This window comes from Thermobia domestica, chromosome 1 (assembly GCF_964235325.1).
Source record: "Thermobia domestica chromosome 1, izTheDome1.hap1.1, whole genome shotgun sequence".
NCBI classification, from domain to species: Eukaryota; Metazoa; Arthropoda; class Insecta; order Zygentoma; family Lepismatidae; genus Thermobia; species Thermobia domestica.
Window position 1 is genome coordinate 204,181,697 of NC_137454.1, and position 24,315 is coordinate 204,206,011.

Sequence of the window (24,315 nt, forward strand, 5' to 3'; positions counted from 1 at the left end):
TAAGTAATTTTTGTGGACGCTCTGTACATTTTGGGAAGACAGAAATCATTATTCGATTTTTTATTTCTGCGACGCAAATAATTTCTTTTCTTTGGTGGGAGCTGCTAGTAACTGATTTCTTACCCACGAATTAAAACAAAGGAGTCTTTCATCGTTCACTGATACATATATGTGGAACTTTTTTCACTGTGAGAAGATTTTAGTGAGTAACAAAGACCACATTCATTATCTGAATATATGAAAATCATATTTCTAATACTTGGATCCTCAGTGTTTCTTCCTTACTCATTAATATGCAAAGACTACGTTCTATAGTTATTTGGAACTGAATTCAGTGTTTTCCTCAATTATTTATGGAAATACTGGCGGCAGGCCAGAGCAGATCAGGTGTTAGAACGTCTCACCGGTGCCATCCATATCGCTGTCCGTTTTTATCTCCACGTTCTCCCGACCAAGTTATCGTGTTTTTCTGCATTGTGGGCAGTGAACTGTGAATTAACGCAAATTCTTCTAATATTTAATTTGCATATCCATATAGGTGGCTTAACCTGATTACATTTTAAAATGAACTGCCAACATTGACCAGTCGGTCAACCCAGTTCACACACAGAACATCTCAAGTCTAGGAGTTTTTCTCCACGCGTCGAGTTAGCCAATACGTTCGCGGAATTTGCCATAGAATTAAGTAAAGGGATATAGTCTAGTGACCCCTCAAGGACTGGTATCGCGGCTAGCCCCCCTTTAGTGAAGTCCCTGCTCCGCAGACCCAGTGCGTATAAGTAGTAAACGGGCCTACCAATGTTCTAATTATGTAGTGCGACTATCTGCGTTCATTCTGCTGGATACTACTATCAACTTTTTACGGATTCCTCTCGCAGCAGCCAGGAACTTATGTCGAGCGATTACTTTAGTGTTAACCCCCACGTGCATTAGTGAGTGGTGTGAGGAAAGTGTTTGTTGTGAACCCCCAACTAGAATATTTCATATATATATATATATGTATGTGTGTGTGTGATACAAATCTAAAGGGCTATAACGTCGTAAAATGTGAAGTGTAGTTTTATGTCTGCGGAAATAGTTAAGTGTCTACATCCATATCAGTGTGTAGTGTTGTGATTGTTTTTCTCCTATATTTTTTTTACACAGTGCATTTAATAAATAAACATAGTATTATTTTATTTAATGTGTTTTTGTTGCATGTGTCAATGATATGTTTCTGCGTCGTGGTCTGAATGATCATCTGAATGTCCGTGAGGATTTCGAGACGAGACATCCGAACCTCTCAGTGCTTGATGCTCATCTCATTGTTGAGACCTGAGGGCGATCCGGGAAATGTTCTGTGATCCCTTTTTGGAAATGTTCTTTAATGTTTTAACCAGGTAAGTTCAGATCTGCTGAAAGTAATCGTTGGCGGGACAGCAAGGGACAGATCCAGAAAGCGGTTACAAATACATGCTACGCTAACTTCACACAAAGTTTATGAAATAGCTATTTCACATTTTAGACAAGAAGTGAACAACACAGTATTAAGATATTTCAAAATTATTTATCTTGTGTAATTTACCTCCTACTTGCACCAAGTCCAAGGATATCTTGACTAGATTCTTCTTCCTCCTCACTTTCATGATCATCTTCTTCCATTTCGTATACCGGATCTGAAACTTAAAAACACACGAGGATATATTCATCAGTGTGAAAAAAAAAAAACTTTTTTTTTTTTTTTTTTAAATTATGGACTGTTTAAGTTATACGTCACACCGTTTCAGATGGCGTTGCAATGACTACGCTGTCAACATTCACTGGTCAGTCAACTACGTTGAGAACATATGTCAATTATCTTAATGTGTCAGCTGAGCAAACATTATTTTCGTCGAAAAGCATTCTGAAATATAATGCAACTGATTAAAGAATATATACGTGTTTTGTGCCTGACTGCATACATTACAGCACTTCTATTGTTCTTGTACACTACGAGTAAATTGTCTTGAGAGCATACATGATTCACGAGAAAACTTAATCACAGAATAAATTAAATTTTTAAGCCTGCACATTCTATTGCTTCTATATTAAGTACACGAAATCAATATGTACTTATTTTTTGAACTTTAAACAAGAAAGAAGCGTATTCATTGTACACTAATGATTGACTATGAATCGAATGCTGTGCTTAACTTGTTTCCAGACTGCATGGAATTTTGAATATCACAATAATTATAATCAATAGTATGACTTAAAATATTAGCTTAGAATTCACGTTGCTTTTAATTTTCGTTTTGATATGCATCATGTTCAATTAAAACAATATCGTTTGAATCAGCGGCATACTCTCTATTTGGACCAGTTTACTTCCAAAATATTCAACCATTTTTAATAATTTCACTGCTACTTACAAGTTTTAGCCCATCATCGCATGTTAAGATGGCAGCATCGAATTGCCATTACCGGATGATGTTAAGACTTAAAACAGCCCATTATGATATTACGTTGACATTTCGATATTTACCTTATTATGCATATATATCACTATTTTTTCATAGAACTAAAAACGCCGGTACGCTTGCGTTAAAAAATGTTAAATAAAAAGACATTTTAATGGCCACGTTTTACAATGCATGCTAAATAGGACAAAATGCTTCCCCTGATATGACTTTACTTTAGGAATTTTCAGAGCTTGTTCTACTCTTTTCATCAGTCACACTGAAAAAATGAAAGCCTGTGCTAATATAGTCACATTTTTACATTCATATCTGCCCTTTTCTAACAGTACTCTGAATACTGATTTTTTAAACTTTGCTGGACAGCTATAGGCCTACTTATTCTTGCAAAACTCACAAACAACCTACAATTATTAATCCAACATCAGAAATATTTATGTAATAAAATGAAATCTTTCAGATTTACGTCCTACGGTTATGCCGTGTAGGCTAAACGAGATGATGATAATGACAAATGAATGAAATGGTGGAATTAAGAAAGTGGGAGAAAACGGGAGAACCCCGGGAAAACCCACGCACAAAGTGTTTGTCCACCCCCATACACCAGAGGTGAACGCTCTACCACTGAGCCACAGCCGCCCTAGAAATATTTATGTAGAATTTAAAATATTCACACGATACTTCAAATATTATAAAGGAACTATACTTGAGACTACACAGAATAAATATTGTTACGCCTTTGAATATTACTAAGACCCAAACTACGGAAAAGAGGGACATCAGATAGGATTAACATCAATGAAATCTAGGCTCACAAGCGCCATACAGAAGCGTTTGTTTTATGCACTATTCGCGCTAGAGCAAGTGTCACAGGATATAAAATATGTTTGTTCGTAAATATGGAGACTGGTCACACGAAGAAACAGACTTCACCACTTACAAATATTCCATCCATCAATTTTTTGGGGAGGGAGGTGAACACACGGAAGTCCGTCAAAAGAACTTAACGAATTAAGTGATGGAAGTAAGAACAGAAAATTTTAAAATCCCTGAGAAAGGATATCAGTTCCGTTTAACTTGCTTACAATACGATGTTTAATTTGAGAGCTAAAGGTGACGAAGATGTAGTAAAATTACTGAACGAAATAACATCACCTATATGAGAGAAAAAATTTGCGATTATGAAGTTACAGAAAAGACAGCACGTAACAAAACTATTAGAGGTGAAAGTTTATCGATGACAGTAACTGCAAATTTAACGAATCATCAGTACATGACGATTAGAAAAATTTCAGTGAAACAATCATGACCTCTATCCAAGTTCCTGCGCATTACAGCGAATGTCAAAAGAAAATGCAAGATGTACTCAACCAGAATTTGTAACTTCTATTAGACAACGCACGACCAACTAGCAACCAAATTGCAAATGTGGTTTTAACGGCGGCTCTGGTAATTCAAAATATAAACAGATATTGGCGCAAAGTGATACTAGTGAAGAAAGTTTATTTATAACATTATTATTGGTTAAATGGAGATCATGTATGGAAGAATGAATGGCCATCATCAAAATGTTTCTGGGATAACTATTTTTAATAGTTTTATGAAACAAGTGAAGTTGTTCAAGAAAAATAATGCATGGAAAACGACAGAACAATTACAGCCGCTACGAAATTAAAAAAAGAAAAGAAAAAAAGTGACATTACATATTGCTGATATTGTCAGTGGTTCAAGTAGAGATCTGCAATACCACTGTCGAATTTTCTATATTTCGGAAATAAATAATTTGGAAAAAATATACAAATACCAGAGGACATCTTCCATTTTAGTTTCGATGTTTTGATTATATCCTGCATGTATTTTACTGACTGGACCTTTAAAAATCTGGAAATCGAGTGACAGAGATGGAATTCGTGAAATGTTGGAAAGAAGCTAATCCAAGGTATCTTTAATAGTAGAATGGGACTTCCTGTGGATGTGTTTAAGTCTGGTTCTGGTACTCTCGAAAAACCTGAAATATTTCAGAATTGACAGAAGCAAATAAAAAGCTAATTTTTCATACTGACAACGATTTCATGTGGGCGTAAAATAAATATAACAATATTCCACACTTATTATGTGGAAACCGTAGAATTATATACGAGATTGCATTTTTCATATTCCAACGTACTTAATGGTCACAAGAAGCAGATTATAAAACATCTCAAAAAGGGCAAGGACTTCAAACAGTTACATAAACAGCAACTAAGACACTTTCACCGTTATTGGAATAGCTCAAAAAAGTTGCGAAGACATTACGTGTTATTGAAAGTTTCATTTCTTATTCTATTTTACTTTAAAAATCTATAATATGAATTGCACCCTTGACGCTTCATCCTCCATGACTGAAATTTGGAGCGTTTAATTAAAATACAGTTAATATTCTACATTTAAATTAAAGAACTAACGATCATGCCAATAGTAAAAGTGTCTACACTTAGATACATTTCTAACTGTACTTTTTATACTAATTTGAGGGCAAAGCCTCCAATGAAACTATTTTTAAACGTGTGTCTATGAGGTACCTAGATAAATGATCTTAAATGTGGGATATAAGTATCTCAATTTTGGAATAATTTTTTTCGTGCTCCATGGGCGGGTATGTTTAAAAATAGTTTCATTAGACTGAGAATCCCAAACTAGTATAAAAAGCGCAATTAGAAATTTACCCAAGTAGGGCACTTTTTACTAGTGGCACGATAGTTCTTCAACGTTATAAAAATGTTCTAATTGTCACACATTGGGGAGAAAAATGACATATAGACAGACTGGCAACAAATACCTGTAGCCTTGACGGTAAAAGCAGTAAGTCGCCTTTGAAACGTTAGTTTCAATAAATACAACATGGATAGAACATCTAAAGCTTAATTTATTTAAATGTTAATATTTCCGTGAAAATTATATAAAATATATAAGTACTAAATGGCATGTCTCACGAGATTTCAGACAGCAAGAAATTTCAGATAAATCAAAACGGATAAAGCAAGCACGTACTTTTAATTTCGTATGATTACACCGATTTCTGGAATATATCGAAATAATGAAGAAAAGGAATTACACGATAAAACATTTTTACATGTTGATCATCTTATATTACAAGGAATTGATTATAGAAAACCTAACTACTATTCCCACTATTTACTACTTCCATTCTCTATGCTCGTAACAGAGAATGCAGTCGATAGTTCCTTGCTAGTACCTTCAGACTCAAAAAGGGGACAAGAAGGAGAATAGAAGGTACGCCAATTTTACAGGATTGTTTTCATGTCAATGCATTATAATAATAAATTATGGAAAGTAGTTGAAAAGCCAACTATAATGACTCGATCACAATATGCCAAGCATATATATATATATATATATATATATATATATATAAAAGGAAGATCATAGTTATCAAATTACATTATTTGAAGAACTACAGGGTGTCCGTAAAGTCACGCAACCCGAACTTTGGCGCAACGAATTTTTGAACTACACGTGCGAATGAAATGAAACACCCACTTAGGGAAGGTCTTTATAGATATTTTTCAGATATAAACCATGGGGGTGAGGATTTGGTGTTTGTCCTCACGAATGATAGAAACAAACTGTAATAAACTTATTTGTGTATTATTTTTTGGTGTGTCCAGCTCAGACAATTTAATCCTTTTTATTTTAAAAGGCTGCTACCTTTAAACAAATAGTGTACCTAATCGTTATACGTTCTCGCAACGGATGTATATCAGCAATGAGGCAAGCGAAGCAGCCGACGGCCTTGGCAATCAACAATAGCCAATCACAGCCCTACCTGCGCTTACGTCACTTTGGTAGGTGGGACTCACGTGAGCAGCGGGAACAAAACGGAAACTGCGTGATGTAGCTGGCATTGGGCGCCGAGACACTTTATACGATAGGACGCATCTTGCAATCGCTGCGATATTGAAATGTAAAATTTAACATATCCGTTTAAAATGTAGAAAGCTGAATACATCTACATTATTTGTTGTTAGAATATTACCTATCATTTATAAAGATATGTAAGTATTGTAATCTGTATCAAATATAAGCTTTATTTATGCATATATTTTTGGCGTTATTCTGACCCGAACATTGCCGCCTCATGTTTGTTCGCTTTGTTGTGCATGGTGCAGAACAGTAGCAGATTTAGGGGGGGGGGGAAGCTAACGGGCTGAAGCCTCCCCCCAAAATCATGTTACAAAAATTCAAGATAAACAATGAAAGTATAAACTAGTGACAATGTAAGCTTATGTATATATATTCCATTCAATAATAATTATTTTTCCAAATATATATCATTATTTTAACATACAGCAAGATCCACTATATTTTCAAGGGCTACTTTAGACAAGGATACGGGGTTCTATGCAGAGTTATTCTGACGCATAATTAGTGCCATACTAAAGAGTTCGATTAACGTTTCCTGCAGTAGTCAGACCTTAAGTATCACTCTAATCATACGTTAAAACGATTCTGCATAAGTTCCTGCGGTGTCTACTTGCTGTGTAACTGAGTACAGCCAGCCTCCGTAAAGAAGGTGGAAAACAATTACGCTTACGTCCGTAGCACGCAGAGTTACATTCCCGTCACTCGAAAGAATTATATGTTTTTGTTTGAGCTTTGTGTTTTTTGAAATGTCGAAGCGTAAACAAATTGACTTAAAATCATTTATAATCAAGACTGAAAAAAAAAGAAAAAAAGCAAGTGGTGAAGAACGTTTAGGTAATGATTCTTTCAGTGCTTCTTGTGAAACTATTTCAACTAGACCCACAGCTGCAGTGCAAGGTAAGATAAGCAGCTCTGACTTAACACACTGTTCTGCACTGGACGACATTGGGAGTTTTGTAAATGAAGAAAAATACCACATTTTTACAAAAAAATGGACACCAAATTCAAACTATCAATTTCCACTTGTCCTTGAATCAGGTCAGAATCGTAAATTCAATATAAAGTGATTAACCGATTTTCCTTGGTTGTCATATAGTAGAAAGAATGAAGGTGCATACTGTAAGATGTGTATATTGTTTGGACCGGACGAAGCAGGAGAAAAACGAAAAACTCCTCTCGGGAATTTAGTGAAAACGCCGTTGAAAAAATATAAGCATGCGCTGGAAGTGTTTCGGGAACATGCAGGCAATGCTTATCACAAAAGTGCCACTGCAATGCTTATCACATCAAATTGACACTTTCTTCAATCGAACTAACTCATGTTGAAATATGCTTATCCAAGCACCCCCCTTAAAAAAAAAAATCCTGGATCCGCCACTGGTGCAGAATATATATTAATGCTAGCAAATTATTGTTGTAAGTTGTTTTTCAGTGAAACGATGCTGAAGTTTTGTACTATTTGTAAGTTTAAGGTTGTTATTTGAATTTTCGTCTATAGCGGTGAAGGAAGCTATTGCTTTTGTGATAACTTGTTTCGTCGTTAACGCTCGGGTGAAAAATTCGATTAATGACTATCTATTCGATTAATGACTTGGTTTACCATCCTATGGAGTAAACATCACAAAACGAAGGTGAAGAAACATTTTTGGACAAGACGTGAAAAATCAGGGATTAAAGGCAGTTATGGCTTTAAAAAAAATATAAAAAAATAAAAAGTAAGCTGGGTAGGAATGTATCTTCTGAAACAAGAATGACACAGTGACACCAAATGTTGAGATCCCACCACCGTAATAATAGCATGTTGTAAAAAATACCTGTTTTCCAGGTTATGGCGCAATATGGAAATACTGATGGTATCAGAGGATATAAACCCATCTGTTTGACCACTAATTATCTTACAGATAGACAGTTACAAATAAACACGAAATTCAAAATCATTTAGGAAGTCATTATCAGGCGTAGATAAGTTATTACTTTTCCTCAATGATTTGCAAGTTTCTTATTTGGTTGCAGCAATCTCTCTGTAGGATAGTTTGTCTAGATCTGTTCACACCATCTGGTACCGTCAGTGTTGCGATGTTACGCCATAACAGGGTGTCTATCTAGCAAGCATAATGCTAATAAAAAGGAACAAGTAGATGTAATTTATACAGATTTCTCCAAGGCGTTCGACGTAATTAATCACGATATACTTCTAAGCAAACTTGTGACATTCAATTTTTCACGAAACCTTCAACAATTTATAGCGTCCTATCTTTGCCAACGCAAACATCGCGTTCGATACAAAAATATTCTGAGGAATATGTCGTAGGCTCTGGTGTGCCTCAGGGATCGAACTTAGGACCTCTATTATTTATATTATTTGTTAATGATTTACCACCTGTAATAACATCCTCCCACAAACTATTGTTTGCTGACGATTTAAAAATCTATCGTAGTATCTCCACGGAGTTAGACGCTATTTCTTTGCAAAGCGACATAAATTCTATTTTCCAATGGTGTGAATCAAACAAATTGCTGTTAAATATTAAAAAATGTAAAGTAGTATCATACACCAGGAAAATGAACTATGTCCGCAATGTGTATACTATTAATCAAACACCAATTGAAAGAGTGGATTATATAACTGATCTTGGAGTCACTCTGCAGTCAAACCTATCATTTGATATTCATGTCAACAGAGTAGTTAGTGAGGCCTTTAGGAACCTTGGCTTTGTGATGAGATTAGGAAGTGATTTTTCTAACACCGATGTCCTCAAAACATTATACATTGCCTATGTAAGGTCTAAGGTGGAATATGCAGCGATAATATGGGGTTCTGATAAGAAATATACAAGTAAAATCGAAAACATTCAAAATAAATTTGTGCGCTTTTTAACATATAAAGAAACAGGGATATATCCGAAATTTGAGAAATATGAAGATCTTCGAAGCAAATATTCATTACAATCACTTGAAAGCAGGAGGACTCACTTCATTTTATCTTTCTTACATAAAATAATTCATAGTACCGTAGATTCAGAATATTTACTATCAGAAATCAAACTTCACGTCCCACATAGAGCAACCAGACCCCATAATAGCGTATTCCATCTCTCAGCACAAAGGACTAATGCATTGGATGTATCGCCTGTCAGAAAAATGTGTTTATTGTATAATAAGATGTCAGAAAAGCACCCAGAGATAGACATTTTTAGCTATAGACAGAATTTTACTCTAAATAAATAAGGTGTAGATCATGTTATATGTATTTTAAAGTATTTTGCTATAATATTATTTTGTTATCATATGTGTATTTTAAATTATATTATCATGATGGAAAACTGTAATTAGGCATCCGCCTGTTGTTTTCTGAAATAAATAAATAATCAAATTCCCTGACAAAATTATAATTTCCCTGACTCTGTCGCTATCCTTTTTCTTAGTATAACTCATGAAAAATAACTTATATTTAAGTGAACTGTAAGTTTTCATCATTCTTTATATGGTTATACAATATTCTACAAACGTACAAACGAACCAATTCATTTATCTGTAATTTACGACTATTTTAGTGGCCTCCCTTCACCCCCTCATAGCCACCCTTTCCACTCCTATTTATTTTTATTATTTAGTCTTCACACCATAATAGAATATAAACGCAGAAACTTTTGGAAATGGTTTTCCTACACAATAACTTTCTTGTTTACACAGATGGTTAACTTAGACCACAGACATTATACAATTTTCTACATACATACATAACTTACACTGAGTAGTATTAAATGTTCAGGAACAAATATACAACCTTAAAACTGTATTTACATACATTTCAACAAACATTACATACATGTACAAACTTTTGGAAATGGTTTTTACTATACAATGACTTTCTTCCTTACACAGAGGACCAATTGAGACCATTATCACAGACGTTATACAATTTTCCACATACATACATAACTCCACTGAGTAGTATTAAATGTTCACGAACAAACATACAACCTTAAAACTGTATTTACATGCACTTCACAACATTAGTCAGATTCTTTACAGCTTCTGCAACACTTCTATCTGGTTCTCAAATTTAGCAACCTCCTGGTCAGTTTTTTCTTGAAGTTTGGCTTTCTTAGCTTCAAGTTCTTTGATTTTTTTGAGCCGTTCGTTTTTGCTCTGATTGTTCGTACTTCAGTTGTTGCTTCTGAAGATGACTTTCTGCTAATGCTTCCTTTCTTTTTTGTGATGCATTTCGCACATAATGTATCATGGGCTTCGTAATTTCTATGTTCAGAATGACTCCCAATTTAAGAACACTATCATACACTAGACGTTGTGCAATAAGTGACACTTCTTGAAGATTAGCTAATAATGTATCTTTGTTTACTGAGAAGCCAGACTCAACAGAGGCGTTTTCATGAGATATAATAAGGCATTCCTTCACAAAATGATACAGTTGTTTATATTTCTCTTTGCCTTTGAGTAGTTGTAAGTATAACTGATCTAACATTGCTTTTTTTGAAAAAGGCTCCAAATTAACTTTCAAGGTAGGGGACTTTACAAAAGATATTGCTTCCTTATTTCATCTACTGTAATTGCTGTAATTTGCTTTTTTGAAACGAAAACTTCAAGAGCAACAGACAATCTTTGTACTGACAATGTTGGTTGGGTAACGATAATTTCAGGATTCAAAGCAGTGAGTCCTTTGGCTAACGGATATTTTAGGGGACTACGATCCTTAATCTTGCCAACCAGAGCTGCCAAAATGGTGCCGCATTCCTTACGGAATTCTAAATGTTCCCGTTCATTTACTTACGCTTTCTTCAGGGCAGCTTTTGCAGAAAATACAATATCACACTCATGGTAAAGAAGTTGGTTTTCTTTTTTCAACACATCTATTTATACCACTGGTTCACTGATAACAAATGACTTCAAGAACCTCATCATTCAATTCTTCATCACACACGTCAGATCTGTATATAAAAAAGGTCCTACTAGTTTGTCTGTCTGAAGAGCAACCAACAAAGGTTCCAAATGTGCAGCCACAGCAATAAAGAAGCCCAACCTTGCTTCAAGAAATTGTGATTCCAAGGTAAGTGTTGCAATTTTGTAGCTGTTACATGTTGGCTTGTACTGGCTGCAGATACACTTTCCAGCCAGCATGTTCTGCAAAACTTTTTAGGAAAAATATTGAACCAGAACAATCAACATAGTCTCTTCTTCTTGCAGGTGAATCCTTGAAGAGGTTGTACAGTGCAAATAAGAACTCTTCTATTTCCCATTTCACTTTCTTGAACGCAAAAGGAAATGCTCCATGTATAACATGCAGACCACAGCTTCCAATTAGTACAATAGCACGACGACTTTCATCATCCTTCATGTCTTCCTGCAGTAGTTCCAGGAACTTGAAGTTAACATTAGGACCAACCACAGAAATTTGGAGCACCTGATGCATATCTAACTTACAAATTGACTTCTTGAAACCATTCGGCAAGTGTTCAGCACTCGCATGATTAAGAAAAACTTAATTCAAGTATCCTGTCTCAACTGTGTCTGTTTTATCATTCCAGAAACGGAGATGCACATCCATTTGACCACGTTCAACTACTTTGTTCAAAGACTCATCGAAACACACAATATATTCATTAACACGCCTCAAAGATTCTGTTAACTGATCCTTGAAGAACGGTGCAAGACCATACACAATAGTATAAGAACATTTGTCTTTCATCATTTCGAATTTGCTAGCTATTTGGCTGTCAGAGAACATTTTTTTAAATAACTCAGAACAATTGTCCACCGATCGCAATGAAAAGTCACTCAACAACTTTTAGCGCCCACAGGATCTCTGCTTTTGTGCTTTCTGTAGAAACAAAATACGGGGATTTGACCTTCAAAGATGGATTCTGTGATGTTGATGCTTCTGATGACTTATTGGCCACCTGGATAGAACTACTTGCTGGCAACTTCACTTGTTCAGGATGGATGATTTCTATACTTTGAGGAGAGTCGCGGTTTGCTGAAAATGACTGTTTGTCCACGAAAAGCCTCGAATATTTTTGGTTGTGACTTAGTACGTACTGTGGCAAAAATCTTCTGGCGTCCTTTACTTGCAGAGTGACTAATCGTATTCCACGACGACTCATGTTGCTCAAATCAAATGTTTTATTACAATAAACACATTTGGCCTTACACTGATCTACATCTACTTTAGCAAGCCAAGGTTTTAAGAGAAGGTCTTCCAACCACAACTCATTGAAATGACACTTATTCGACATCTTCGGTACGATCAAATACTCAAACTGAAGGTAAAGAAACATGCATGAGAACAGTGGAAAAGTGAAACAGTGAAAATCTCTAGGGAGAGAAATGACACAAGACACAAGAAATGATGCCAAAAAATGAAATAATTACATCCTGAAACTTATTGCTTTTATCACTGGACATAAAAAAAAAGTGAATGTATAAAAAAGAAAAAAAGAAAAGGAAAGAAAAAACAGCAGATACTGACTTTTCTTTTAAAAAAAAGGAGAGAGAGAGAGAGATAAATCCTCAAAAATGAGACTTTTAGAGGCAAGCTAAAGGAAAAAAAAAAAAAGACTAAAAGCTATAAAAGAGACTTGCGCCTATCACTGAACGAACTGACTGACACAATGGAAATTTCCGGTTGACGTGAAGAGTTGAATTTGGAATGCTTTCGGAGAGAAACTTGTGAAAAGAGACAATGAAAAAATTCTTCATGCTATTTAATTTTGCTTTTGACATACAATCTCATGTTTTAAGTAATTGGAATTGGAATTTTAAAAACTTGAAATTCGGTATGCATGTACAGTAGGTTTCCAGACCTCCCAGCAGAACGCAATTATTGAAAAAAATTGAGGTCAAACAATATAAATTTCAGACCTTTTCCAGTTCATAAATAATTTTCACGATATTTACCCTTTTTCTGCTTTCTATGACTTTTCACGGGCGTTTTCACAACACATTGTTATTTCCAGGACGCGTGGGAACCCTGCATATTATGTACAGCAATATTGGAAGGCGCTGGGAAAGTTGGTGAATACCAACACCCCTCAATGGCCAGCCACTACTGATGAAAGAAAACGTTGATACAGCTTGCGTTACAAAAAACTGGAGCATGGTAAGGTTCCTCGGTTAAGCTTCGCTGGAAAAGAACAAGCACATAGCAAACAAAGAAAAAAGAGTGGACATTGGATGATAGGAAAAAGCAAATTAAAAATATAATCGTGAGAATTAGTGACTAGTCCTCAGAAAAAAAAATGCTAGGACACATTTAGCATATTGCTAATATGTAGCAATTCAAATCATCACTGGAACTGCCCTTGGCTTGTATTTTTAATAATTCAATGACTGAAAAATACAGGAAATAAAGAACAAGATTAAAATATAGGACAAATATACACAGATTTCCAAAACATGTTGTACTTCCGGTAGGGCCATAATGACGAAATTTGGCATGCTTGTAGGTTTATAAGGTGCGAGACCGTAGCCCGAGCTAACGCGAGGGTCTTGGGGCGGAGCCCCAGCTAGCCTTAGGCTAGTTTCCATTATAGAGGTCCTGGGAAAGATTTTTCCCTGACACACAATGAAATTCCCTGACTGGTAGACACCCTGCATAATAACATTTTTTTTAACGATACGCCATTACCACGGCCGTGAGATGTCTACATTTGGTGTCAATGTGTCGTTCTTGTTCAGAACGATACATTCCTACCCAGTCTGCCCATTAATACTGCTATCTGTTTAATAATAATAATAATAATAATAATAATAATAATAATAATAATAATAATAATAATAATAATAATAATAATAATAATAATAATAATAATAAAAACTTTGATTCCCGATTTTTCACGTTTTGTGCAAAAATATTTCTTCACTTTCGTCTGTTTCTGACATTTGTGAGGACGAACGTCGAACCCCCACCCGATAGCTTATACAGTATCTCAAAAATATCTAGAAGAACAGGTGGAAGTTTAATTTCATTCACACTTATGGTTTAAAAGTTTTGACGCTCCAAAATTCGGGATGTGCGATTTTACGAATACCTTGTACTTACAATATGACGAAATTATTATACTATTAAATTTAAAAAATAACTGATGATAGTAAGTCAACTCATATGATAACTAATTTTTCACAACTTTGGTTACTTTATGATACACTGGTTCAAAAACAATCCTTTAAACGATTTTAAGTCTGAAGGTAGTAGCACTACTGAATTACTGATTTGTATGCTCTATGATACGCTTAGACAACTGAATTTGTTACGTGTTACGTGAATTTCCTTCCTATATTATTTGTATTACTTACTATCGCTGCCTTGTGAGCTTCCCCAACCAAGCGTTTCTCTTCCTTCTCTCTTGACACTTTCTTGCTGTTTCAAAAGTCCACTTGGACCAGGAAGATCATCCTCGGAGACACCTGAAGAAGTCACGGATTCTTGACACGAACTCGACTGTTCAGCACTCTTCAGTTTGGTAGCATCTGGATTATCACAGATATCTAAGTCTTCAGGCAAAGATTTTGTGTTATTGGAAATTGCACATGCACATTCATGCGAAGAAACTTCAGACTGTGTAGTTTCATTTTCGATCATGGCAGTCTCATCGTTCCTTCTTGCTTCTGGCATATCATCATAAACAGAAGTACTAAGATCGCGACTTACTTCGTCTCCTACTCCTAGAGAGATTGTCCCACTTGTTGAACTCTTCTCTGAATACATTAAGCTAACCGCTGGTTCGGTATTATGTCTGTAACAAAATGAAATAAAGATCACTAGGTGCTATTTAGCGTCCACAATGAACAATATTCACTTAAAATATTGATGCCAAGGACCAATAAAAGGATCAATTATTCTGATTTAGCTCTCCTGTCAACTCTAGTTCTTGACTGTCCTAACGTACGTACTTCCCGCTTCCAAGGTTTTCAATATTTGTAATAAGAAATAATAATATGTAAGTAATCGGTGTATATAACTGTATATAACAATATATATTTTGTAATTTTCCCTTTAGCATAGCTCCTATCTTGATGGACATTAATATGATGCAATGAACAAAGAAGTTTCTACTTTACCATAAAGGAATACTTAAATACTTATAATGTAAATCTTATTTTTTTTATTTATTCCACCATCAGAAATAACAACACCAAAATTCACGAAACTGCTGAGAGTTGTTTAATTCTGCATAATAGTTAATAATTAATAATAATAATAATAATAAAGACATTATTTCCTGTTGACATTATTTAAAGACATTATTTATTTTATTGTCATTTGGAAGTTTGCACATCCTTCGTGGGCTGTATTACACAAATGTTTGTGTAAATTTCAATCTTATTACTATTTTTCTTCCTACCATAAAACTATCACAATGATTGCCTTAAAAAAATAAATAAATAAAAAAATAGAATCTATAAAATATGCTAGGATTAGAAGTTTCAATTTTAATCTCTTATGTCTTTCCAGAATTAGTACATATTGTACTGCCATAAGTTTTGAACTACAGTAGAGCAAAAGTACAGGTCGAATGTGACATTAAAGATCCACTGGGGTCAACTGAAACTGCGGTAACGAAAAGCTCTTGTACAGTAACTCTTAATTGTCTATCTTCTAACAGAAATGACAGTGAAGGGAAACATGAGATCCTCGAAGAAATGGACGGACATGATCTATTCATCACAACTTCACATGACATAGAATCGAACTGGGATTCCTCGTACAACACATAAGCGCTTTTACCACTGAGCACTAAATACCTTAACACTTTTCAGAAGCCCTACGTCGCCGGTTACAACAATAACAACAACAAAATAAAAAGAATATTCTTTACTCTCTCAATTCCTTTTTCTTTCAAGCCTATGATTAAAAACATTCCATAGTTTTATTACAATACTACTGTATTAGTGATCACTAGATAAGATCATTTCATATAAAAACACTTCTGCTTTGAAACTTAGGACGCGTCTTATATAAATGTTATTAAATATTAAAAACAATTCTCAGAACGCGTCTTATGTTAAAAATGGCCACATGATGAAATGTATATTATAAGCACTGTCGCTAAATGCTTTATTAGCTAGGGCGAGCGAGTGAGCGAGAGCGAGAGAGAGAGAGAGAGAGAGAGAGAAAGAGAAAGAGAAAGCAAGAAGGAAGAAAAGAAGGAACAATTATTTAAAGAACAGAGAAATAGCAGTGAACTATTCAGATGGGCGCCATGTTGATTGAGATCGTACTCTCTCTCGACTGCGGAGCAAGAATGTTAACTAACAGCTTATGCCTGGTTCATTTCTAATGTCAAAACGAGCGTAGAACGATTTTTAAATTATTTTATATACGTAACAATTATTCACAATACAGATGTTGCGTTACAAGGAGAGAATTTAAAGATACAGTTACGACAAGACTAATGCCATTTATGTTAGTCTCAAACGTTCAAGTCGAACACTGCTTACATTTAAAGCTTACCTTTCAATAAAACCTTCCCTCATCGATGATAGCTGTGTCTGAAGGCTGCTAATATCTCGATGCATGATTTCTGATTCGGATGTTGAATCACTTGTTAAAGCAGTATCATCTACACTTTTCTGGTTGGAATCTTCGCTTAGACAAGAGGCACTATTCTGCGCTTCATTTAAAGCAGCAACACTATCTTCTGGAGGCGAAACTTCGCTCTGTTCCCCAACAGTTCGTGTGGAGTCTTCACTTCCTTCACACACCGACGAAGCAACCACATCGGCTAATGTCTGATCAGTCGCAGACTCACTAGGATTATTGCTTATATTTAAGTTATCACTACACTGCGACGAATTGGTTATCGTAGAAAGATCGAGGACACTATAAGCACTTTCATTATTAGTACTACTGTTAAGTGACGGAAGTCCTTGAGCAGATGTATCTGGTAGTTCATCATCCAGGTTACAAAGAGAAGGATTTTCTTCTAGACTTGGAGAATTCAATGTTAAACTAGAGAGCTGGGGTACGGATTCCATCGACTGTGACCGCAGAGTACTGCCTTCAGCCACGTCGAGTTCAGAGGTAACATTGTGATGCAGCGGCTGCCGGGAGTCGAGATTCAGCGAAGCAACAGTGTCAGATGCACTACTAGGAACACTTTCACTCCTCTCATTGCCCTCCAATGAATCTTCACCCCCGCCACTCAAAGCTGCACGCGTGGCAGGATCATTCAGCATCCGGGAAAGCACATCGGTCATCCGCTGCATTAGTGTAGCATGTAATGTGGGTCTCGCTTGTGCGACTTCTACATAAAAATAAAATTGCCATTATTAATATACGAACAATGCTAATTTACAAAGCTGAAAAAATATGTCAAAAAGAAATAAATCGTTATTATAAAACCTAATTTTTCATAATAATTTAAATTCTCTGTATTTTACTATTAACTTATTTTATATTTATCGATTATATATTACTCTGAATAAACAACAATCACGTAAAATTGCACAATCAGTTGGTTCCCATCAAAGAATAAGAGGCGCACAGTGTCGTTTTGTTCTCAAGTCCACATTTTTTGCCGTTTCAAGAAAGCAGCTGTGGCGTCGGTGATCTCCACCCTTCGTCTCTAAGCAGTGAAGGTTTTGTTTCCCAGGTGGCAGCAGTTGTGTCACGAATAAAATGTGTTTCTGATACTGCCCGGGGACATGGAATTTTCGGTTGAAGAGCAACTGGTAATTATGAAAATCCTCATCGCAGCTGGACGTTGTAAAGCCGATATTCGTCGACAATCGAAGGAAGTGTGTGGTGATAGTGCTCCTGCAGTGGGTTCCACGAATGCAATGACGTTCAAAGAGAGGCAAGGATTCGATCAAGTGTTGCAAATTTGACACGCTTCAGGAGAGAGGGGCACACCACACCGTGCTAGTGTTGTGATCTCATTCTTGGCTGATTATGGTACTTCCGCCACACCCACTATACTCACCAGATTAAGCCCCGAGTAACTTCTGGTTATTCCCGAACCTCAAGGATTCTCTTCGTGGACACCAGCCTGCCAATAGATCATCCCTGGGAAGTGATATTCTCCAGTATCTGAAACATACCCCCACATGCTGTACAAAATGGACGGAGCGATGCAACTGTGTATCGATAAAGAGGGAGAGCTTGTTGAGAAATAGACATAGGTTAGTTCCTTGTATTTCCTTATTCTTGGAAATTGGAACGAAACGGCACATACTTTTGGTGTGCACCTCATACTATTATTAATCATATCTGTATTCGTCGAAATGTAATGATCTCGATCGCTTCTAGTGGTTATATGTACAATTTAGATATGGAATTAAAAAATTTCTTTTCAATTACTTTCTTTTTCAAAAAAAAAAAAAAAAAATCATTTTTTCATTTAAATTTGAGGATGTTTCGATACACAAATTTGTAAATGATGACTTCAGAGAAGTTATCTCTCTACTTAATGAACGAATAGGATGCAAATGAAATATTAATAAAATTTGTACTCAGTGAAGTATCCGAACGGTAAAAATGGTGATCTTGACGATGTACATTTCAACAACGACCTGTCGCCTCCATCAATACGATAATTTTAGGAATTTTATGTTGCTTGCACAATCACAGTATATATATATATATATATATATATATATATATATATATATATATATATATATATATATATATATATATAAACCGAGATAGTTAATATGAAGATAACCCGGAAATTGAGGTAAAATCCTCTTTTTTTACGAGTGCCCAAAGATGAGGCTTAACATAATATACGTTCACTTTGGGTCATTGTAGGCCAGAAAATGGTGGATTTTATTTGTCTTTTTTTTCCTTTTTCGGTTTTTTTTTTTTTTTTTTTTTGTTTATTGGTCTTTTTTAAAGCTTTTCATAGGTCTTAAAATCCTTTTTTTTTCCTCTTTCGACAATAAATTTACTGGCGATTAACTCGAATCACCACCATCTCTTAAACATCTTTTCTTTAGTAAAGAAAATTCCAATGATAAGACATTCTGCAACGACTGGACTGATAAGACCAGATCTGCAGCAATTACAAGTCAGATAAGGAGGTGTAACAATGTCCTTCAGCAAGGGCGGTTGAGGGTGAGGAAGTTTTCTTCTTTTAGTTTGTACTTCAGTTTGTGGAAGAAGGACAGACCGTTAACCTACCAGAAACTTGTATTTCTTGAGCATTATATTTATTAAATACGTAATTCTAATTAAATTGGGTCTTATTTTTACGTCCTTTTATCCAGTTATTAGGTCCTTTTTTTCGATATTTTTAAGTCTTTTTATAGGTCCTTTTTAGGCATTTTTTAGGCAACTTCCGAGCCCTAATTATTATTATTATTATTATTATTATTATTATTATTATTATTATTATTATTATTATTATTATTATTATTATTATTATTATTATTATTCTACAGTGCAGGAATGTTACTGATAATGTAATTCTACAAGCAATGTAAAATTTCTTAAAGGACTCGTGCAGATGAAGACGATAAGTCGTTAATAAGTCGTATATGTTGAAGATTATTATTTTATCGTTCGGGCGCTGTGATGGGTAAAAGTTCCTTAATATAAGTTATGCCTCTGTTTGATAAATATTACCTATTGCTGTGAGTACCATATGAGTTTCGAAATAAAGTAAGTTACTAGTTTGAATAACTACAGGTAGTAAAAGTGTGAACACTCTTTCCTTATATATTCTATTGCCAATAGCTTTGGAAGTAACTGGTCAATTTAAATTGGGTTTTTGAAGTAAGTATGGTGGCGAAGACTATATGCTAATTGATCATTTCAATCAGAAGATAATGGCAGCAGATGGCACAAAGCTTCGCGAAGTGGGGAAAGGGGTTCTTTCCAATGGGTCTTTCACCCTAATTTCTCAATGGGCCGAATCGATCTTCTTCTTTTATTTATCTTTGTTCATAATATACGACAATTATTACATAAATGATAAAAAATTAATTAACCACGCAATGAAAGCATGAATGACGTAACAGATAAATTCTCACTGCTGTAGCCAAGAGTACTTTGTACATTTGATGAAAAAGAAATTATGGAACGAACTAATAGATTGGATGAAGTGTAGTAGAAAGATTTATCACCTACTGTGCGACAGCAACCTTTGTTTCCGAAGACAATAATTCAATAATTCTTCTTCCAAAAGGATCGCCCATTTGAAAAGTTGAGCAGTTGTGTGAAGTTTGGGTGAAATTTTAATATATTAACTGTGAACATTTTGTGTGTTCATTTATTTACAAAGAAATTATTTGTTATGAATCTTTTTTAGTTCCATTTAACTGTTTAATAATAATAATAATAATAATAATAATAATAATAATATAATAACCAATTTTTGTATAATATGATGAGGAAGTAATGAATGACTAGATGAAACATTCGAAATAAAAAAAAAAAATTCTATTGCTGTAGAAATTTCACGTGCCTTCATGAACACAGGAGAGGAAGGGGGTCGACATTTTCGCTGTTACGCTGCTGGTAGTAGGTACGTAGTTTTGATGGCGACTGTACACACTGAATTTTCTTTACAAAATACAAAGTACAAAGGGTGTTCAAAAACTTTTGCACAATGGTCTCTAATTTTTTTTTATTTGTTGTAGGAGGAGAATGAAACTTTTTGTGAACATACTTGGAACATTTAGCAATAAGTTGGTATATGAAAGTATTTTCTTTTATTTACAGGTGAGCCATAATGGACCGTGAAGTAGACGTCAGGTTGCGACAACGGTCGGTGATGGAGTTCCTCTTCAAGACCGGCGATGACTCTGCCACATCGATTCACAGAAAGTTGCTCCCTGTTAATGGGGAGGATACATTGGATCGCAGCAGTATCCAGCGGAGGTTGCAGAGGTTTAAAGGTGATTTCTCTCTACTGGACAATCCACGATGCGGTAGACCATCGACGGTAGTGAGTGATGTGAATAAGGAGACCATTAATCAAATTATCCAAAATGACAGATGTGTGACGACACGATAGTTTGCTGAAATGACTAGTTTGTCATTGGATAGTGTGGTATCAGTGGTACAGTTACTAGGGTACAGAAAAATCTGTGCACGTTGGGTGCCTAGATTATTGACAAGAGAAATGAAAAAGATGAGGAAGGATGTGTGCGAGGGCCTCATGACGACCTTTACTGAAGAGTGGAAACAGTGTTTTGACGACGTCATTACCCAGGATGAAACATGTTTGTTTTTGTCCGAACCTGAGAGCAAAACACGTCTGAAGGCCCACCTGCACGGTAAAACATTTGATAGTGAGAAAGACCTCATTTCCTGTGTCAAGCGATGGTGTAAAAGTCAATACTCAGAATTTTACCAAAGTGCATTTACATCATGGAAAGAACGTTGGACCAGATGCGTCACAGCTGATGGACGCTACATTGAGTAGGCTGTGTATAGCTAAATGTTCCAAATATGTTCACAAAAAATTTCATTCTCCTCCTGCAACAAATAAAAAAATTAGAGACCACTGTGCAAAACTTTTTGAACACCCTACATAGGTTTACTGTTCCATCTATTTCACTACTGTTGCGGTTTTCTACGTATTTTTCATATCGTTTCGTGAAGCTCTTACAATTCGGAAACTAGTTTTCCCATCTCCAGCATCGCATTTACGATTGTACGTGATTTATCACATTAAACTTGGCCATATACAAGCTAATTTCTACTGATTGATAGTAGTCATTTTTATTATTACGCATTCATCTTGTTTACTGCGTATAATTGTACTGAAAAATGTCTGACTAGCCATCTTGCTTTTAAAGAAGTTTTTGTTAATTAATAATCCTAAACTGGTAATAAAGGCAAGAAAGAGGCGAAAATCCTATATATATATTTTTTTTCAACTAATAAAATGGAAATCTAATTTTATCTAAAATGAAAATGAAATATTTAAAATTTTATCTACAATTGAATAGAAAATGCTGTAGGATGTTCTGGCTCAAGAATAACTAAACAATTGGTACAGTCGAGGGATCTGAAACGCCAGACTGAAGAGTAAACATGTCTCAGAATCGCTAGTCCATATCCTAAGTCATGGGTATCTGTCATGATTTCATCTACGCTTATCAAACCTAGTCAATGTCTATTTTTTTTTCTTTTTTTAATTTAGAGGATAAAACCGAGAGACTTTTAAGATAAGAAATTATTTCTTAGCCGTACAGTATTTTGAAAAATTGAAGAGAGAACTGAAATAACATAAATATATGTGTAACATCACTTAAATGTAAATTTAGCCATTTGAAACTTTTTCTCGACATATTTCATTTAAATATAATCTGCTAAACTTGGTCTGTACTCACTTTTCCCAACAAGGGATATTGTTCTTAAAACATCCCGAGCTTTCCAATCTTAAAACTTCCTTTTGGTTTGGTTTGGGTAGCGTCCCTTTTTAGCATCAATGCTATAAGAGACGTAGTAGACTTACAGGTTAACCTGAGAACAGAACCACATGATTGAAATCCCAATGGGAATCGAATTCTGGTCTCCTCTGCCAAAGGCACGAACGATAATTATTTAGCCACATGCGAGCTTTCTGAACTTCCTGTGAACGTAATGGATGAATCAAGTAATTTCCTCATTGCCGGTGACAACGAAACTGCAAGGCTCCAAAAGTAGCATCGTCGGTTCCAAACAACATGGTTACTATGTAAATAAAATATAGGTCGGTAGAGGATTCATGCTTTATTTGAATGTTAAAAAAAAGTTTTTTATCTTCCTTAGCTCTGATTTATTTATCTTTTAAAAAGCTTTCTGTTTCTGAAGTTTAGACAAAAATTACAATTCTCTCTTTATTATTATGTTTACGGCTCAACACAAAACACACCCATTGTTTCCATATATATGTAGTACACTTCTTTGGAACCTACCGAAACAAATGACATCGGGAAGTACGTCATGCTCGACTCATCCATTACGCAGCATCTAAAATCTTCGATAATCAAAGGTTTTTAAACAACAAATGTATAACTTAAAGTGATACTACTTACTTAAAGTGATAATAATTTACTTCGAAACACTTACCACCTGATCTGCCGCCTTCTCGTTCAGGTCTAGCATCAGGACCAGTGTCTGACCAGTCCCCTCGCAAACGAAGTCTTTTCACTGGTGGAGGTGATTTCGAAGATAGCTTCTTTGCTTTGTTCTCTGACGGTGATCCTGTACCAAGCGGTTTTAATTCTGTTTTCTCTTGTTCCTACAATAGAACTTAGTACGGTGAGTTAATTCGATTTGTGTTACTTTCGAATTCCCTTAACATAGTAATGAAATCACGGTGGAAAATTAAAGCTTGAAAGTAAACAGAATAGATACTTTCGAGTACACCTAGAATTAAATTAAATAACATCATTTTGTACTTGTAAACTTTTAATAGTGCATTGGAAAACGGAGATTTTAAACTGAACAAAAAATTAAAAGCTCACGTAATTTTTACATCTGCTTAAGAATACCTTTCAAACAATTTTGTTTTACAATACACATGGAGTCGATTTTAGAAGACGAGTTAAACACTGTTTGAAAACATTCACTTTACTGTTTTGTAATGTAAGGCACTTTAGTGCACTCCATTCATTGAAGTGCCTCTACAAATTAAATTTGCAGATTTAAATAACATCGTCAATGGTAATAACTAGTTAATAACGAACTCAATGGCAACAGCATAGTTAGAGGCCAATGCTCTATACACACTAAATTCAAAGATGGAGGTTATTATGTGACATACGAAGCTGTGTCCTCAAACTGTAGCTTCAGAACCAAAATTACTTCATTTCCAGGACATGTTCCTAGGTTCCTATTTGCTTTCGATGTTTTAATTTCGATGGGTCGGAACTGCCATTTTCATCGGAGCTAAAAGCCACAAGTGAGGAAAGTTATTTTGGATCGCTTTAGGTTAAAAATGTCGTCTTTGTTTACATTGAATAAATATCTCAATTAAAAGCTCAATATCCCTACAAC

The 24,315-nt window shown here is 35.1% G+C and overlaps 1 protein-coding gene across 2 annotated transcripts in view; it reads right to left on the reverse strand.

The window, feature by feature from the left end:
• LOC145693092 (DDB1- and CUL4-associated factor 6-like) overlaps nucleotides 1-24,315 on the reverse strand; it is an 89,103-nt gene that overhangs the window by 21,219 nt on the left and 43,569 nt on the right. For both annotated transcript variants that reach the window (XM_081768784.1, XM_081768793.1), the window contains exons 7-10: nucleotides 23,386-23,557; nucleotides 16,831-17,623; nucleotides 14,673-15,112; nucleotides 1,565-1,661 (exon numbers count right to left, since the gene is read on the reverse strand). In XM_081768784.1, coding sequence (XP_081624910.1) covers nucleotides 1,565-1,661; nucleotides 14,673-15,112; nucleotides 16,831-17,623; nucleotides 23,386-23,557 — 1,502 coding nt within the window. The remainder of the gene's footprint in view (nucleotides 1-1,564; nucleotides 1,662-14,672; nucleotides 15,113-16,830; nucleotides 17,624-23,385; nucleotides 23,558-24,315) is intronic.